Source organism: Gymnoscopelus braueri, assembly GCF_963280865.1.
Source record: "Gymnoscopelus braueri genome assembly, chromosome: 4".
Taxonomy (NCBI): Eukaryota; Metazoa; Chordata; class Actinopteri; order Myctophiformes; family Myctophidae; genus Gymnoscopelus; species Gymnoscopelus braueri.
In genome coordinates, this window is record NC_137605.1 from 2686186 (window position 1) to 2705060 (window position 18875).

Below are 18875 nucleotides of genomic sequence, written 5' to 3' on the forward strand. Positions count from 1 at the left end.
CACACAGCCCCCACCCAGTGGAAGCTGACAGCACACAGTCGAATCACGCCCACCAAGCGATAACACCACCCCCCAAGATCAATGTCCCCCTCGCCCAGTCACCAAAATATACTCAAAGATAGCCTAATTCTTATCCCTAAGTTTTACACCGTACCATCAAGCATATATGACAACTACCACGAAAGTGTCTACACGGAAAAAAGAAGGCAGCGTACCCCCCAATGAAACAATAACCCACAAAGTAAACTCACATTAAACACAGGAGACCAGAAAGTAAAAAAAATACCCTCGCATCACTTCCCATGGCAGCCATAGCCCCATAGTTTAACCCACCCTTATCACAAAAACATAACCCCAGGTCCCATATGCGCAGTGTCCCGCTCGATAATGTCTCTCTAGCAGTCTCCCCCAACGTCATCTTCTCACCCAGCCGTGCTCCAACGCCGTACCCAGATTTTCCAACAGATAGCTGCATGTTTACAACAGAGCGCTCCACTCGCGATCGCTGAAGATGTGTTACCACACTCTTCACGAAGAACCCCTTCATCGCAAGTCCTCCACTCTGCCGGCACCCGCTGTCCTCTCCCCACAACATACCCGCCACGAAGAAATTCGACACACCAATTTCTCCGCTCTGCCGTCTGCACCGCAGCGCGCCCTTCTAGCGATCGCAGAAGATATGTTGAGCAGCCAGATGAGTCGTACAGCCGTCCTAGACCTGGTCATGAAGTCCTCTCCATGTAGATTCTCGAAAAGTTGTCGTCACGTCGTCCCGATGTCCCGCCGCACGTTCTTTCGACGCCTGGCTCAGTATCCCTGGAGACTTGCGCCTCCAAAAAACCAAACCAACACGACTGCCGACTTCGACGCCATAATGTGGTATCTCTTCCACTGCCGACAACCCATAATGTGGTATCTGAGAACCACAGACTTAAAGGTTTCTATTCCTTTTGTAGTTGCCAACAACGCCATATTGCAGTTAAGTTTGTTGTCCCAGAGATGAGAATGAATGGTTGTAGAATGAAGGAGTCATCACTAGTTAGTGAGGTTTCGTTGCTTCCAGTTTATTCAGACAGTACAGACAGTACAGAACAGCCAACCATCTCCACAGCCCAACGGCCTGGAGTGGCACACACACACTAAGATGCATTTCAGTATGGTTCTTTATAGCAGTGGTCACATTTTGAATAAGAGGAGGTAACATGTATGGGTGTGTCAGCCTTCAAAGGTGAGCCCCCCACCTCCCGGCCCCCACATTTGCAACTGTAAAGGGCAGGAAGGGGGAAATGGGGGGGGACATGCCCTCCGTCTCCTGCAGGTAAGACAAAGAAAATGCTAAGAGCACCCACACCCCGCTCAGACACACCGGCACCTCTCTCTGACTCAATCCACTTCTTCTGTCTGTATGCTCCCTGTGAAGCAACCATATGGAAATATACAGCAGTGACAACATGTTTTTTTTCGGGTCAGGTGTCACACTATTGCCCTATTTGGATTCAAAACGGCTATTGTAGCTGAAAAGCTACAAGTTTGCGTCTGAATAATGCAAAAACAGAATTATTTGTTTGCATTTTTTCTCCCCCATATATTTTCATAATAAAAAAGTGCGTATCGTATCGTATCGAAATCGTATCGAAGTTGTGAGCCAAATATCGTATCGTATCGTTTGGTGAAATTAGTGTATCGGCACACCCCGGGCAGAAATACAAACCTGAGTGAAATAAATGTCCCTTTATCCACAACAAGTATATAAATGATATAAAATACAACACACAGGTGTCATCCACATTATATGGATTTCAAACAACTACAAACATTAGAAACATCTTTTAATCATGTGGGGAAAATACATTATGTGTCACAAATACCTGATAAGCTGTCCAACGTCCTTTAGAGTGACCAGTGATTCTCAAACATTTCAAAAGAGCAGATTTTAAAGCTCATTACGTGTCACGATGCAGCTTGTACATCAGTTATTTTCAAATAGTCGATGTACTGTATATAGGGGTTTAAAGTGGTTGAACTGATTTTGATGCAATCGTAAAAAAAATTGTGGGGACTGCTCTGCTTCCGGGTTTTTCCGGGTTGCGACTGGTTACGCCCACCGTGGGACTCGCCGTACATATGCACGCAATTCGGGAGTTCCGAGGCGGCTATCCACGGAATGAAGTGCACTCGTTCCGTGCAATGTTACGGTAATCTCTGGAGATCAGGCTGGAAAAAATAGTGTGAAAATAGATTTCACTAGAGTCTAAGTCTAAGGCCAGTTGGAGCCTGGCCATGTTTTGTCTGTTTTTGTTTCACCTTTTTATACAACACTCACACAACACATTCCACACATCTCCACACTGCATACATGACTGATTATTGACTTGTTCACACTTCATATCATTTCATGTTTTGTTTCGTTATTACCTATTTCCTATGATTCTAGTTAAATGAACATAAGTTTAACATATTTACTCATATGTGACTCCCTTTTTGTCATGTATTCCCCTTGTACATGACACTATACGCACACATAGTGTTTATTGCAGGTGTAATTTCTGGGGAAAACTAGAGGGTGGTTTTTAGAATGACATTTTTGAACATGTTTGCCTGTATGACATGCCCAAGATAGTGATGCAAAGTCGAAAGTGATTAATGAATGTATGGCTGCAGACAAAAAAAGTGTCTATAACATGATTAATCTGCCGTGACAACAGAGGTGGAGAACATATGCATTAAAGGGGAAGACCACCCATTTTCAATATTTAACTATGTCATTAATATAGCATAAAGGAGTTGTGTGGAAATAAGAAAATTTTTAAATGTTAAAAATTTTAAATGTTAAACCCAAATTGATTTTGGGTTTAACATTGCAAATTACACCATGATGAGTCATCACGGTGTAATTTGCAATGTTAAACCCAAAATCAATTTGGGTTTAACATTTAAAATTTTTAACATTTAAAAATTTTCTTATTTCCACACAACTCCTTTATGCTATATTAATGACATAGTTAAATATTGAAAATGGGTGGTCTTCCCCTTTAAAACAACTGTATTTTAAGTCAAATGCAAACGCTATCCCCTAGCATCCCTGAATGACACCCCCGGTTTATTGATGCGCACAATGTTCAAACATATCAACGGTCACTATGCTCGAAAGTCATGTTGTTAGAGCCATATTCACTATTTCTGTTGTTTCACTTTTTTGATGACGTCACTGCGTCTACGGGGCGCGGTCAAGGCCAAGGCCAAGGGTTGCCTAGGTATTTAACAGGTTCAGTAATCAAGCGCAGGTGTTGCTTGTGGCAGAGGCACACAGTTTTATACTGTGCTCTAGAGAGACATGTTTGAGAGGACTGTTTGGCGTATATTCCCTTGCATTTAAGTTATATGTATGCTTTGTATGCTGACAGTGACGGAGAATAAATCACCCCCTTTGTTAAACTCAACTTCACGGTTTGGAATTCAGTTTCTTACAGAGCGCACGTCTGAACTTAATACCTGGCCACAGGCATCCATGTAGTGCCTTATAAGTATAGGACTTATTGACCCTACATGTAGGTATAAAACTGCCTCAGTTCAGGGTGATTTGTTTATTGGGAGCAAATCACATCAGCGAGGCTCGTTTGGAACGCGCACGGACAGGCCGTGTGTGTTTGTATGGTTTGGAGTGGACGGAGACGGAGACGGAGCCGGCGGAGACGGGGACCCACGGCGGACGATCAGCGGGCGATCAGCGGGCGGTCAGCTGCGAGGTGCCGTACTGTGAGCGATCGCCACCCGGAGCTACAGGAGCGAACCGGGGACATCCGAGAGACGACACCGCACGCCAGCAGCAGCCAGCCCAGCGGAGAGCGCGACTGGACCGGACCGCACGTCGGGTGCACTGCACACCATCTCCGACCTACACGGCTACACCACCATCTCGTACGCTGACGGACGTCAGTGTGTTGGTTAGTAGTACGATTAGCGGCGCAGCGCCGATAAAACAATGGCCATTGTAAAAATGTGTGCACACTAACATAAACAAACCCAATGCATTGGTAACAAGCGCCTTAAAAAAGACTTTGCGCGTTAAGGCGTATTGTTTGGACAAGACTGTATTGCGGGAGGAGCACGGAGTATTGACTTTATTTATTTATTTATTATGGAGAAAGGGGAGGCGCAAACTTGCGCTGATGAAGAGGTTGAACTTGAGGTTGGTGGGGATGGGGCTTTGGGGAAACGCAAGGTAAAAATGACACCCAAAGCGTTGTTGGACAAAATAGATGGTTTGGAGAAGGAGCGAAAGGCTAAACTGAATAAACTTCAAAAGGTTAAGGAAGAAATTATTGCCTTGTTTAAAGAGCGAAATGCAAATGAGGCAAAATATACATTTCTCACATTTATGGTTTTATATGGTGAAGCCAAAAAGGTTCATGGTGCTTTAATGGGGTTGTTGCCTGAGGCTGAAGTAAAGAAACACCAAACATGGTATGATGCAAAAATGTTGAATTTTGATGGGTTTATCGAGGCAGTGAATGAAGGCAGGTTCACATGCAAGGTACAAGGTTCCCCTGATGATGATGATGAAGGTGATTTTGATGATGAGGATGATGATGGTGATTTTGATGATGCTGATGGTTATGAGGAGGTTGATAATGAGGGTTTTGTTGCCGCCGGCAACGGTGAAAATGCTAATGAGTGTTTTGTTGCCACCAATGATGGTGAAAATGTTGATGAGGTTATTGTTGAGCCCCATGACAGCATTTCAAATGTTCCATCCGTTGTAGCGTCTAAGGCGCATTCAAAACACCATAAATCCACCGCTTCAAAGTCAAGCAAAAGATCATCCACCTCATCTGCACGCATAAAAGCAGAGGCGGAAAAGGCCGCACTCATGGCTCGTGCTGCTGCACTAAAGGAGGTGCATGCAGTGGAGGAACAGGCTGAGGCTCTGAGGAGGAGAAAGGAGGAGCTGGAGCTGAACGCTCAAATAGCAGCCTCTGACGCCAAAATATCAGTCTTCCAGGAGGCCAGTGTTACCGGCAGGAAATCGGATGGTATGGAGTCCTATTTCAGGAAAGGTGCTAAACCTAAAAGCGTGCCTACTTTCAGTATACAGCAGCCCTCACGACAGCTTCAGCCACAGCCAAAATATGTCACATCTGAGCATCACAAAGCCAAGGATGCAGCTCATAAGGATCAACAAAATAAACCACCATTTCACACATCAACTTGGAAGCCTGTGGAAAGGCTAACAAGGCAAAAATTACCCCATACAGCTCTATCATCTTCTCAAGGAGATCTCTACAATATATTTCAAAGGCAAAATGAAATGATGGCACTCCTTGTGCAAACACAAACCTCTCAGTCCCTACCTCAAAGACAAATTCCAGATTTTGATGGTGATCCTTTGCAATTTCGAATATTCATAAAGGCATTTGAACATTGTGTGGAGGCTAAAACCAATGACCGGGGCGACTGTTTGTATTACCTTGAGCAGTTTACTAAGGGACAGCCAAGAGAGCTGGTACGCAGTTGCCTTCATATGCCTCCTGCGAGAGGTTATGTTATGGCCAAAGACTTACTCGAGGAGCACTTTGGGAATCCATTAAGAGTAACGGCAGCTTACATGGACAAAATCATGGCTTGGCCAAATGTCAAGACGGAGGATGCCAAAGGTCTCCAAGCCTACGCACTGTACTTGCGTCAATGTTCGAATGCTATGGAGGAACTGCAGTATTTGGAGGAGCTAAACATGCCGACTAACATGAAAGCTCTCATACAGAAACTCCCATACAAGCTCAGGGAACAGTGGAGAGGTAAAGCATGCGACATCGCAGACAAGCAAAAGAGAAGAGCTCGCTTCACAGACATTGTGAAGTTTATTGAACTACAGGTCAAAATTACTTCCGATCCGGTCTTTGGTGACATCCAAGACACTCCTCTGGTTAAAGGAGAAACTAAACCCAAAACTCAACCTCAAATAAAGTCACAGTACAGGAACAGTTTTGCAACTCATGTGGCAGTTACTGACGAATCTAAAACAGAGCCACACCAGAGTAAGTTTCCTGGCAACTGTCTGTATTGCACAGGTGGGCATGTATTGGACCAATGCCCACAACTGGGGAAGAAGGCCCATCAAGAAAAGGTGGACTTTTTAAGGGAAAAAGGCCTGTGCTTCGGTTGCCTGTGCACAGGGCACATGAGCAGGTATTGCGACAGGCGCATTACTTGCTCACACTGCAACAAAACACACCCCAGTGTGCTACATATGGAGAGAAGGGAGGTGGAGAGCAGCCTTGAAGATACCGAAGTGCCAACAATCATATCAGATTGTTGCATTACAACATCCACTTGTGGCCATACAGGGGCTGGCAACATCGGCATACTTCCCATCTTGCCTGTACAAGTGAAGTGCTCAAGAGGCAGCAAAATTATCAAGACATATGCTTTTCTGGATCCAGGAAGCACAGGTACTTTCTGTTCGGAACAGCTGGCGAACAAATTGAACACAGAAGGCCAAAGCACAAAAATCAATTTGCGCACCATGGGTCATAGTAAGACGGTACCTAGCTGCATGGTGAATGGCCTGCAAGTATCTGAATTTAATAGTAAGCTATTCTTCAAACTTCCTGACGTGTTCACCCAAAAGGAAATGCCCGTGTCTACTAACAACCTGATCAGTGAAGAGGAGCTGAATAATTGGCCTTACCTTCAAGGTATCCGGATCCCTCGAATAGCAGCAAATGTGGACCTGTTAATCGGTACCAATACCTCCAAGTTAATGGAACCGAGGGAGGTGATTAACAGCCATGGGGCGGGACCCTATGCTGTCAGAACCCTACTGGGGTGGATAATCAATGGTCCTTTACAGGGTAAGGACCTGCATAGTGGGAGTGGTTGCCCCACAGTTACTGTTAATTGCACAGTCAGTAGCCAGTTCAATGAACCATCAGCAGACTCGACTATCACGAAGAAGAAGAAGAAACGGAGGGCAGCGGCTGTCAGGGAGGTCAAAGATCAAGTTGATACAAATGACCCACCAACAGGTGAAGTGCTCTCTTCCTCTGGGAAAAAAGGCCAGAAGGAAGAATCGGCTATTGGGAAGAAGCCCGAGCTGAACAGGGTGGTGCAAGAGCCACTCAACGCAGAAGAGCACAAAAGACCTGCCATGGCTAAAAAGCCAAAGAAGGCCAAGAAGCCTGCCGCCAAGAAGGCAGCAGCTAAAACCCAAAGTAGGAGAAGGAAAGGACGATGGCAGAGCTCAAGAAAGAAAAGGCTCAAAGCAGAAGACACATGAGGAGCTAAAACAGGTCTCTGACTTCATCCTCCTTTTTAAGGGAAAAATGGAGACTTAAAGGAATAAAGGATGACTAAAGGATGACAAATCTAACAAACGGAAGACTGAAGGGAGAACAAATAATAAAAGTGGATTGAGAAAAGCGCCCGAACTAAAATCTGGTACAGATTTAAACCAATTTTGAATTTTTGGATTTGCAATTGTGAATATTGCCTGAGTTTATAACCTGAAAGGTTCTTTGTATTTTAATTTTGGTGTCTATGGCTCTTTGTGAATTTTGTTTTTAATTGCTCTGTTTTCTCCACCAGTAGCAATTAGGGGCTGGTGTGTTAGAGCCATATTCACTATTTCTGTTGTTTCACTTTTTTGATGACGTCACTGCGTCTACGGGGCGCGGTCAAGGCCAAGGCCAAGGGTTGCCTAGGTATTTAACAGGTTCAGTAATCAAGCGCAGGTGTTGCTTGTGGCAGAGGCACACAGTTTTATACTGTGCTCTAGAGAGACATGTTTGAGAGGACTGTTTGGCGTATATTCCCTTGCATTTAAGTTATATGTATGCTTTGTATGCTGACAGTGACGGAGAATAAATCACCCCCTTTGTTAAACTCAACTTCACGGTTTGGAATTCAGTTTCTTACAGAGCGCACGTCTGAACTTAATACCTGGCCACAGGCATCCATGTAGTGCCTTATAAGTATAGGACTTATTGACCCTACACATGTCATCTGTGTTATTAGCACGAATATCCTAGCTGAAACAACAGGAAACATGGACTTCTGTTGTGATAATGATTCAAAGTCAGATGGTAAAAATGTTTGGGTTGTCAGACACAGCCAGGATGATCAAACTCACTCCTCTCTGAAAGTTGAGCTATTTTCAGCTTGAAGCGCCCAGGGTGCTTCACCAAACAACGCTGGACACAGAGAGTGTTAAAACACGAGCCGTGGTTCTGGATAAGGGGAGCGATCCATCTCGTCTTCAACATAGAAATGCATGTCAGAGAGGTGCTGGCTTTCTGTGGAAACATCCCTGTAATCAGACACATTCACTGACTCTATTTCTCCTGTGCAGGTTGTCTATTGGTTTTATGCTTCTTTGACACCTTTTTCCCTCGAACCGCCGGCTCTGAGCCGAGCACATATTCATCCTGTCGCCCCTCGTGTCGTGGTCGTCTGGGGTCTGGGTCGTCCTCCCGGGACCCTCGGGTCCCTGAGTCGACCTCTACCTCCCCCCTCTCCTGTCCCAGCCTGTGGAGCCTCTCCCAGGCCTCCCTGGTGGCGTTATGTCCGTCCCTGCCCGCCTGCGCGCTTCCGGATGCAGAGCAATGTCTGTAGCGTTGTGGGCTGGCGGTCAGCTCGGCGCCGTGCCGCGTGAGGTTCTGGGTCTGGCCAGTAGGGGCGCTGTGGCGATTCAACCGCGGCCGCTTGGAGGCCACAGCCTTGTGGGAACGACTCTTGCCATAGTAACCCTTCTCCTTCTGTTCCCCCAAGCTCTCCTCCAGCACTGAGGGACAAAAATTCATACACATGATTAACGTTTAATTCATGAGGACCACAATGGAAATAAGTCCTGGACTTTATTGTCATATCCTTGAACTGTTTTAACTTGTGTCATGACTTTTCAAATAAATTAAACTAAACTAATGATGAACTCGTACATTAATTCATCATGAATTCATAATGAATTCATCATTAATTCCTGGTCCTCATCATTAACCATAATATGATGAAGTCACTATGACTTAACCAAGTGTAAGGTATCATTATTTAAGGACGTTATTCCTCAGGATGAGTGTTCATAGGCGGGTAGGAGTAGAATACACATATTTATATTAAATGTTGATTAACACTTGTTCATAATTATGCTGATAACATGGGTGCAACAGTTAATCCAACAGAATTATTTGATTATTTAATAATTTGATTTTCTGGCATACAGAACCTTCAGTCACCTTATTGATTGTCTTGGAAGTGTGTAAGTATAGTGAGCTAACAATTTATATGTGGCGTCACATTGCCCTCTACTGGCAAAATTGGCATACTGCTGCTACTGTGATTTTACCCACAGAGCTGCCACATCAGTGGATGTGGCAGCTCTGTGTTCTTATAGTGTACACTTCTCTGCTCTGTGTTCTTATAGTGTACACTTCTCTGCTCTGTGTTCTTATAGTGTACACTTCTCTGCTCTGTGTTCTTATAGTGTACACTTCTCTGCTCTGTGTTCTTATAGTGTACACTTCTCTGCTCTGTGTTCTTATAGTGTACACTTCTCTGCTCTGTGTTCTTATAGTGTACACTTCTTAGCCTGGGAAAAAAAGTAGTAATTAGTTGTAGGTCTAACCAATTGCGTGCAGAGCCATTCTTTTGATTCCGCCCCTTGGGAAATGAAACTTCCTCATAGAAGCACCAGAATCATATCCACTCAGTGATAGATATAGTCTGGCCACGCGAGGCTATACACTTCTTACCAGTACCGCGGGAACTAGGGGTGCTGGAGGTGCGGCCGCTCGCTGACGAATTTGGCTATAAACCAACGCCGTCTCCGTCACGGTAACACCGCGCTCAGACGCTTTGTATTCCATCCTTGAAATAAAATGAAAGAGGTATTGTACTGGAATGTGTACAGCCTGGCTATTGGGTTTTGTAAAGAAGTACAGTAATTGTTCTTGACTTGCTGCGTTTGTCATTATTTGAGCAACATGTTTTGCCGCTGTGCCAAACTGTGTATATGGTCTGATGGGCTGTCATGCCAACTATAACCTACTATTGTTTTCTGACGGGCCGCTGTGCCAAGTGCCATACTTTAGAGCGTTATATGTATGTATTCCAAGTGACGCTGTCTGCGGTGCTGTACTTTTTGTACTTTTATTTTATTACTCCACCCCCCGACAACCGCCCCCCCACTCCCCCCCCCCCCCCCCGTCGGTTGTGTATACACTTCTTATCCTAGAAGTGTGTAGTGTGTCTGTTGTGTACACTTCTTACCCTAGAAGTGTGTAGTGGTGTGTTCTTATAGTGTACACTTCTTACCATAGAAGTGTGTAGTGTGGGTTGTTGTGTCTTCACAGTGAGTGCGTCTTCGCTCCAGAGCTCTCTTCACAGAGTCTAACAATCCAAACGTCTCACACAGAGAGTTCAATATGAACGCATCTGACAAACCAACACACACACACACACACACACACATACAGAGTCAGTGTTATTAATCCACTACTTCATGATGAAACCACATGCAGTGTGCAGTCTCACCTGTGTGGTTCAGACTGGACTGGTCAGCACGGCTCTCCACTCCTCTGACAGCTGACAGCAGCTCAGTGTGGATGCTGGACAACACGTCTCCCATCAGACCCTCCTCTGCTACACCCTGCCACAGACCCAGCATTCCTGCTGCACAGTTCACAAGAAAACCATGCTGTTAACGTTGGCTAAGAGCCACTTTTTAACAGATTATAATAAGGTTTATAAGATAATATTTACATTGTATTGTTTTTGTACATTCATCAATATGTGCTGTCCCTTCCAAATAAACAGACAAAGTAAAGCACTGACCAGGCATGTCAGGTCTCCTCTTCTTGTTAACATGACCGTTGGTTGCAGTGAGGGTGGGGGTGGAGGTGGAGGTGGGAGGTGGGGGTCCATGGCTCCACTCCTCTGTGACACTGACCTTCTCCTCAGGTGAATGATCCACCTTCACCACCTCTCCTCCTAAAGACCACCCACATCACACACACACACACACACACACACACACACACACACACACACACACACACACACACACACACACACACACACACACACACACACACACACACACACACACACACACGTAAACCAGTGATTCCAATTTTAACATTTTCATATTGTTTCTCAAGGTGAGAATCAGCAACAATTGGTTTTGAAAAGTTTCAATACACAATGCGTTGATATTAAATAGAAAATGTACTCTGTAATTTGTACTTTTGAATGTATAAGTTATACGTTTTTAAAGCATGTATTTTTAAAACAAGTAGTCCAGTACTTTAACTCAATTGTGTTTGTTAGGGCAGACATAGCTGAATGGGCAGAGAGGCCAACTGGGAAACGAAAGGTCCCAGGTTCGAGCCCCGGCAAGACACTTGACCCCTAACTGCGACCCCTGCAAGGTCTGACCACTCGGGCAGAAGTCAGCTGGGTGAAGATGGAAACTGAATTCATCCGCAGGATGAAATAGCTCTTATTATTAATAGTATTATTAGTAGTAGTATTAGAAGTACACATTTGACAGAGCAACTTTCACTTGGAGTAATATTTGACCAGGAGTATCTACACTTTGACTAAAGTACTGGGCTTTGTGTTTACCCGCCATGGGAGCCAGCTGTCCTCCTGCAGGCTCAGCAGCGGTCAGAGATGAGGGGCCGGGTAGCACAGTGGAGCCCCCTGCTGGGGGCAGACGGGAGCTGTTGATCATCAGGTCAAACTTGGTGCTGCGACACGTGTTGGTGCAGACCGTGTCATGCTGGTAGAAATCTATCTGACCAGAGTCCATCATCTTCCTGTGTGTGTAGGGAGAAACACATTTAACACATCAGGTGCCAAACACGGTAAAAACCATGTTATCAGTCTTTTTTTTTTTTTTTTTTTTTTTCCACAAGGGAGGGGCTAGCGCAGCTCTGGAATCACCCACGGTGACTCTGAGAAGGAAGGGACAGATGGATCACTGTGCCAAAAAACATGGCTCCCCGTCCGCTCCCGTTCTATCTCCTTGATAAAAACCTCTGTATCTCCTTAACTTTTTACATTGGGGAAAACGAGTCATTTTCGATGGGCGATTACTCCGTAATGGCGACTCGTGTGAGAGATATTATTGTTCCAGGCGTTAGCCAGGACCATCGATCGTTGTGCACGCATCCATTGTTTGCGTGTGGGTGCTCGCCGTGGAGTCCACAGCTATAAACAGCACAGCGTTACAAACGGTGTGAGATCTCTGGTACTCAAAGTAATCTGTTTTAATAAAACGCTGGCACCCGTTGTGTTTACAGAGTCCATCATCTTCCTTTAGGGAGAACCAACGGTGCCACATGTCGTTATTCCGACATCCCGTTAGTCGGACTGGTCATATTATAACTAGCCCTATTCCTAACCTCATACCAACCTAACGTTCTGAATCATGGGATGTCTTTATTATGTCTTTAATTATGAGCAGACCCCCAAAAACTAACTGGTTAAAGGCAGTGGTGGAAAAAGTACTCAAATGTTTTACCTAAGTAAAAGTATCAATACTGCAATGTAGAAATACTCCGTTACAAGTAAAAGTCTGAAATTAAAAATGTACTTGGGTAAAAGTACAAAAGTATTGGTATCAAAATGTACTTTAAAGTACCAAAAGTAGAAGTACTAATTTAATTGTTTGAAAATAGCAGATCTACAAGCTCACAACGAGGTGCGACGCGTTGTGAGCTTGTAGATCGGCTAGCCTAGGTATAAAATAGGGCTAAAGTGGTTGATGTGTGTTTTATAATGCAATAATTTATATCTGCAAAGTAACTAGTAACTCATTTTCAAATAATTGTAGTGGAGTAAAAGTACAACATTTGCCTCTGAGATGTAGTGGAGTAGAAGTAAAAGTACTGAAAATTGGAAATACTCCAGTAAAGTAAAAGTACCTAAAAATTCTACTTAAGTACAGTACTTGAGTAAATTTACTCAAGTACTGTAATTAAGTACAATTTTGAGGTATTTTTACTTTACTGGAGTATTTCCAATTTTCTGTACTTTTACTTCTACTCCACTACATCTCAGAGGCAAATATTGTACTTTTTACTCCACTACAATTATTTGAAAACGTTAGTTACTAGTTACTTTTCAGATGTAAATTATGATATTATGTGAAACATACATTAACCACTTTAGCCCTATTTCATACATAGGCTATTTGAAAATAGCAGATCTACAAGCTCACAACGCGTCGCAACGTCAGTACTTTTACTTTTGGTACTTTAAAGGCATACTAGGTAACGTTTTCAACAAAAATAAAGTTAAATTGTATATCTTTTGTGAGTGGCAAAAGTTTCACAACACCCACTCCATGAATTTCACCCCCGGAAGCCTTTTATTTATATATTTACTATTGAACGGTGAAGGGGGGGACTTTCCCGGGAAAATGACGTCATCTGGCCGGAAAACGGAGGCGGAAATGCACTGGTTTCCTGTTTGGCCAGGAACTACCGCAACGGTTTCCTGTTTGGCCAGGAACTAGCGCGCTAATAACAAAAAGGAACCTCACGCTGATTTTAAGAGAATGTAGGATTGGAAGATCGAAAAAGAACAGAAAAAGAAAGCACAGCTCATGGTAACTAATGCTCCACTGGCTAAGAGAAACGATCCGTAGATAGTATAAAACAATTAAAAGATCGCTTTTTGAAACGCTTCCGGCTTCCGGTGAAAACGAATGGAATTCTGGGTAATCGAGGACTCCGGAAATTGTATGCAGTGACGGTAGTGACCAGCAGAGGTTGCTAAAAATCGTTATTTGTGATTTTGCATTGTACAACTTTAAGTATATTTTGAAGCCAATACGTTTGTACTTTCACTCAAGTAACATTTTGAACACAGGCCTTTTACTTGTAACAGAGTACTTCTACATTGTGGTATTGATACTTTTACTTAAGTAAAAATTGTCAGTACTTTTTCCACCACTGGACATGTGCTGCCAGAGACATAGAGTATGTGTTAATATCAACCTTCCCGCTTCCCAGCTTTTCTGGTACAGACGCTCGGCTGGCTGCACCGCGAGGGATTCAAACCTCTATGGTGGCGGGCGGTTACTTTACCCCTGTCGCCCTGTGCAACGCAAGCGCCTCGAGGCCAGTGCTTTAAAGGGATAGTTCACCCCCAAAATGACCGCTGCCTACTGGTCCGCTGGTCATCAAATTATTGTCTTAGGAATGAGACAAAAACTATAAAAAATAAACTATAAACTATAAAAAAAAATCTCCATGGGGTGACTAACGGATAGAAGGGTGAACTAGCCCTTTAACCTTCAGTCTATATTCAAGTCGAAGTGTTGGCTCACAGTTCTAAGAGCAAGTGGCAACATGAAGAGGCAGAACAAGAGAGAAGAGTCTCTCACTGGTTATTTGATCCTCCTGCTCACCCACTGTCTGTGGAATGTCTGGGCAAAAAGCCCGACACAGAGCAGAGCACAGATTATACCCCAGAGTAACATGATATCATCAGCCTGTACACTGAAACTATACACACTTTAGGATGCCAGGCAGGGGTGCACATAACTTTTTTTGCGCGAGAAAAAAAGACGCTTCACCGGCGCGTTTCGATGTTGTAGCGCCCTGCTTCTAAATCCCGCCCTTTTTTGACGTTTTTTTCTTTTCCTCACACCGTTTGGTGCCCCCCCCCCCAAGGTTGGTGCCCTGTGCTGCGCTGCTTTTATCCGCCAGATTCCGATGTTCACGGCATATTCTGCACCACATCACGGTGCGTTCATCATCGGTGACGAGTGCCTGTAACACAGCCAGCAGCTTGCTGCGTGCGACTGACTGTGTCTGTGTGTCAGGATTCGAGGCCACACTCACGTAATCACGTGCAGCATGCGTCCCCTCCCCCTCCGCCTAATGGCTGTACGCGTGCTTTAGCGTGAACGTGTGAGTGTGGCTTCAGGAAGTATATTCCTGTCCCAGCAGTCCCAGCTGTTGGTACGCGAGAGCGCTTCCCTTCGTCTGATGTGCCGTGCAGCATGCATTTTGACGACGCATGCGCACCTGCGCACCAGTTATGTGCACACCCTCAACAATGACCTGGCATCTGTCTACTTAACATGCTATCTTAAGTTACATTTTAGTCTTTGCATAATCCTGCAAGGTCGTCAAGGCTAGGGCAAGTGCTACGGGCTGAGGTGGAGTCTGAAGAGCTGAGTCTTCAGACTACGGCAGAAGATTTGGAGTGAGTCTGCAGTTCTAACTGCAATGGAGCGTTCATTCCATAGTTTGGGAGCCAGAAGGGTGAAGAGTCTGGGACGTCAACCCCTAAGCCAAGGGTTCCCAAACGTTTCAGGCCGTGACCCCCCAAAATAATTATATTTGAACTGGGGACCCCCCAAAATGATCATATTTGAACTGGGGACCCCCCAACCCTGATCAGCACTTGGAATTGTAGGAGTTGAGACATTCAATTTAGTTCTAATTTGACTCGATTCCACAGATAAATAGCCCAACTACAAGCTCGATTCCACAGAAAATAGCCGAACTTACGAGCTCACAACGCCTCACAACGCGAGGCGTTGTGAGATTGTAGATCGGCTATTTTCACAATGTTTTCCTCTCTCTTAGGTAATATTTGACCATTTTGGCCAATTTGGTATTAATACGGTCTTAAAGTAACTGTAGAAATGTGCAGATACCCTGTATGCACTTATACTGTATGTTGGTTTGTTTACTGTTGAGTGAGAAACAGACAGATGTTTTATGTCTCTACCCCAGCATAACCCCTCCCAGACGGATGTTTTATGTCTCTACCCCAGCATAACCCCTCCCAGACGGATGTTTTATGTCTCTACCTGAGCATAACCCCTCCCAGACGGATCTTTTATGTCTCTACCTGAGCATAACCCCTCCCAGACGGATGGCCCTCTTCCAGTCCTTCAGAGTGGCTTTCCCTGCCAGGTGAACAAACTGCTTTGGGCTGATCAGCTGCTCATTGAACTGTGGAGGAACAATCACAATGAGGATCATCACATCACATTTGTTTTTGTGTGCAAGCTCTATCATTTTGTTGTTTTCAGGAAAGAAAGAAAGAAAGAAAGAAAGAAAGAAAGAAAGAAAGAAAGAAAGAAAGAAAGAAAGAACGAAAGAAAGAAAGAAAGAAAGAAAGGGGGCAGGGAGAGGGAGAGCAAGGAGAAAAGACTGAAAAAGACACACGTCAAAGAAAAGAAAATCAAAGATATTGTATGCAGCTACTGCATGCACACTGGACCAGCTCAGTGGCCTTGTGGTTAGAGCTCGGCTCTGTTCCAGATAAACACCAAAGTTCCCAACAGCTCTGGTGAATCCACAGTGGAGAGTGTGGAGATGAATGTGAATGACTTCAATGTAAGGATAATCACCTGGTTGGGGGTGAGAGAGTCATGCTACAGAAATATTATGAATGTGCAACTGGTGGTGATCGCAATACTTTAGCACTGGATCATTTATACCACATTGCACTAGGCCTGGGTGTGGCTTGTTGAAAATAACTATTGTTTGACTTTTTGATGACACTGGCAATTGTGCAGCCAATGTGTCCCAATGTTAACCACTTTAAAACTGGTGTCCTTCATTTGGGTTTAATTTGGGCATGTCATCATTAGGACTTAAGTGGTGAAATGAAATAAAGTTCAGTGTTTATTATCATTTATTTGCATGCTTAACACATTGAGTGCCATAAACGGTCCGGACCGTTTTTGAGATATCCATGCGTCGTGTGCCATAAACGGTCCGACAGTTTTTGGCCCATATTTTTTTTATACGTGGGGCCCACGTGGGGCGCTCTAACGAAAGGGAGTCTCTGAGAAGGAGAGGCCGGATGTGGATCCATGTCAAAAATCTTCCGCTCCAATGTTATCTCCTTGACTAAAAGCTTAATATCTCCATTTCTTTTTAACGTGGTGGAAGTGAGCCGTTTTCGATCGGCGATCACTCTGCAATGGAGGATCGCGTTAGAAATATTATTGTTCCAGGCGTTAGTCGGGACCCTCCGCCGTCTCGCACGCACGCTTTGTTTACATGCACTTCCGCGTCGGGCTTCTACAGCACGAAACATATCAACGTAAGTGGATGGAAGATATGCAGGCACTGAAAGTACCCTATTTTAATAAACATCTGGCACACAATGTGTTAAATGTTCTAAAATGGTAAATATCAAATCTGTCGTTTTTCAACTTGATTAGAAAATGTTTCCGTTTTTTGCCAAAAGCCAAAACCGGAGAACAATCTGGCATCAGTCGGCCTCTAATTTATAGTAAGCAACACCATGGTACTAAATTATATAAATGGGTCTTTATGTGTGTGTCAGTATGATATTTATTAGGCCAGTGGTTTATGTGTGTGATCTGTATTAAGCCAGTGGTTTAGGTGTGTGTCAGTGTGATGTGTATTAGGCCAGTGGTTTAGGTGTGTGTCAGTGTGATGTGTATTAGGTCAGTGGTTTAGGTGTGTGATGTGTATTAGGCCAGTGGTTTAGGTGTGTGTCAGTGTGATGTGTATTAGGCCAGTGGTTTAGGTGTGTATCAGTGTGTACCTTGACACAGCGGACGTTGATTCCAGGACACACAAACTTCTTGAAGAGGAGAACTGCTCTGCTGTCACCACAGGTGATGGGGTAGCCGTACTCCACCTCATCACCCTCCACGTCATCGTCATCTATGAGACGAGAAGAAAGTCGTTGTCATCTAACGTTGATGAGACGAGAAGAAAGTCATTGTCATCTAACGTTGATGAGACGAGAAGAAAGTCATTGTCATCTAACGTTTATGAGACGAGAAGAAAGTCATTGTCATCTAACGTTTATGAGACGAGAAGAAAGTCATTGTCATCTAACGTTGATGAGACGAGAAGAAAGTCATTGTCATCTAACGTTTATGAGACGAGAAGAAAGTCATTGTCATCTAATGTTTATTAGACAAGAAGAAAGTCATTGTCAACAACAATTAGAGCCAGACTGAGATATCGGCTGACAGATTTAGTAAACAAAACTCTATCTCTATCTACTACAACTATCTTACCATGGTGTGTCTCTATGGCCAGGACAGTGGTGCCTGTATCAGCAATGTCATCATTTACCCTGCAGAGGGCGACAGAACCCACATAATTATCATTGTGAGATTTCTTCAGATTCTACTCCATACAACAGCAGCCTCAATGGATTCACCACATTCCTAAGCCAACAATTTGATGAACAGTGGGAGACTCAAGTCATCAAATTATTGGCTTAGGAATGTGACAAAAACATCTCCACGAATTCAAGGCTTCATGGGGTGTGTAATTGATAGAACATAAGTGATTTTTTTGGGTGAACTACTACTTTAACATAGACAATTGAGGAAATCCATAATACATACCAGCAGCACATAAAGAGCATGCTCACTGAGAGTGTCCTATAACTATGGGTATGCCAAATGGCTAAAATATGCGATTAATTGTGATTAATCTCGATTAACATTAACGGTGAGTTAATTGCATTTAATCTAGTTAACTTCGACAGCCCTAATTGGTTAAAAGCCACCTCAGGCTGGTGGATTTCATGCCTTGTTCAACAGTGTGATGGTAGCCGGGTAGAAACTGTGCAGATATCGGGTGTTCAGGCATTTGATACAGCGGTAGAGCTTGCCTGGCCGTTGACGCGGTAATGGCGTGACCAGATTGTGGCTGGTGTGGTGATTGAGATGAGTTCAGATAGTAACCAACCATGTCTAATCGATTTAAACTGGAGAAAGGAAGATGTTGTATTGAAAAAGATTTCACCAGGGGATTTTATGATCTTGTTGTAACCAAGGGGCCAGCTTGAGATTTTTACATTGACTCCAGTACGGAAGAGACAGTTCATATGAATGGCCTGTAGTTTCGCCGTTT

At 44.1% G+C, this 18875-nt stretch overlaps 1 protein-coding gene across 1 annotated transcript in view; it reads right to left on the bottom strand.

Moving 5' to 3' along the window:
* Positions 1 to 8007: 8007 nt before the first annotated feature.
* LOC308084248 (glucocorticoid modulatory element-binding protein 1-like) overlaps positions 8008 to 18875 on the bottom strand; it is a 13642-nt gene continuing 2774 nt past the window's right edge. The window contains exons 3-10 of the mRNA XM_080426800.1: positions 18029 to 18087; positions 17545 to 17666; positions 15868 to 15971; positions 11617 to 11810; positions 10825 to 10980; positions 10525 to 10662; positions 10306 to 10425; positions 8008 to 8779 (exon numbers count right to left, since the gene is read on the bottom strand). Of these exons, the coding sequence (XP_080282926.1) occupies positions 8331 to 8779; positions 10306 to 10425; positions 10525 to 10662; positions 10825 to 10980; positions 11617 to 11810; positions 15868 to 15971; positions 17545 to 17666; positions 18029 to 18087 (1342 nt within the window). The 3' untranslated portion in view covers positions 8008 to 8330. The remainder of the gene's footprint in view (positions 8780 to 10305; positions 10426 to 10524; positions 10663 to 10824; positions 10981 to 11616; positions 11811 to 15867; positions 15972 to 17544; positions 17667 to 18028; positions 18088 to 18875) is intronic.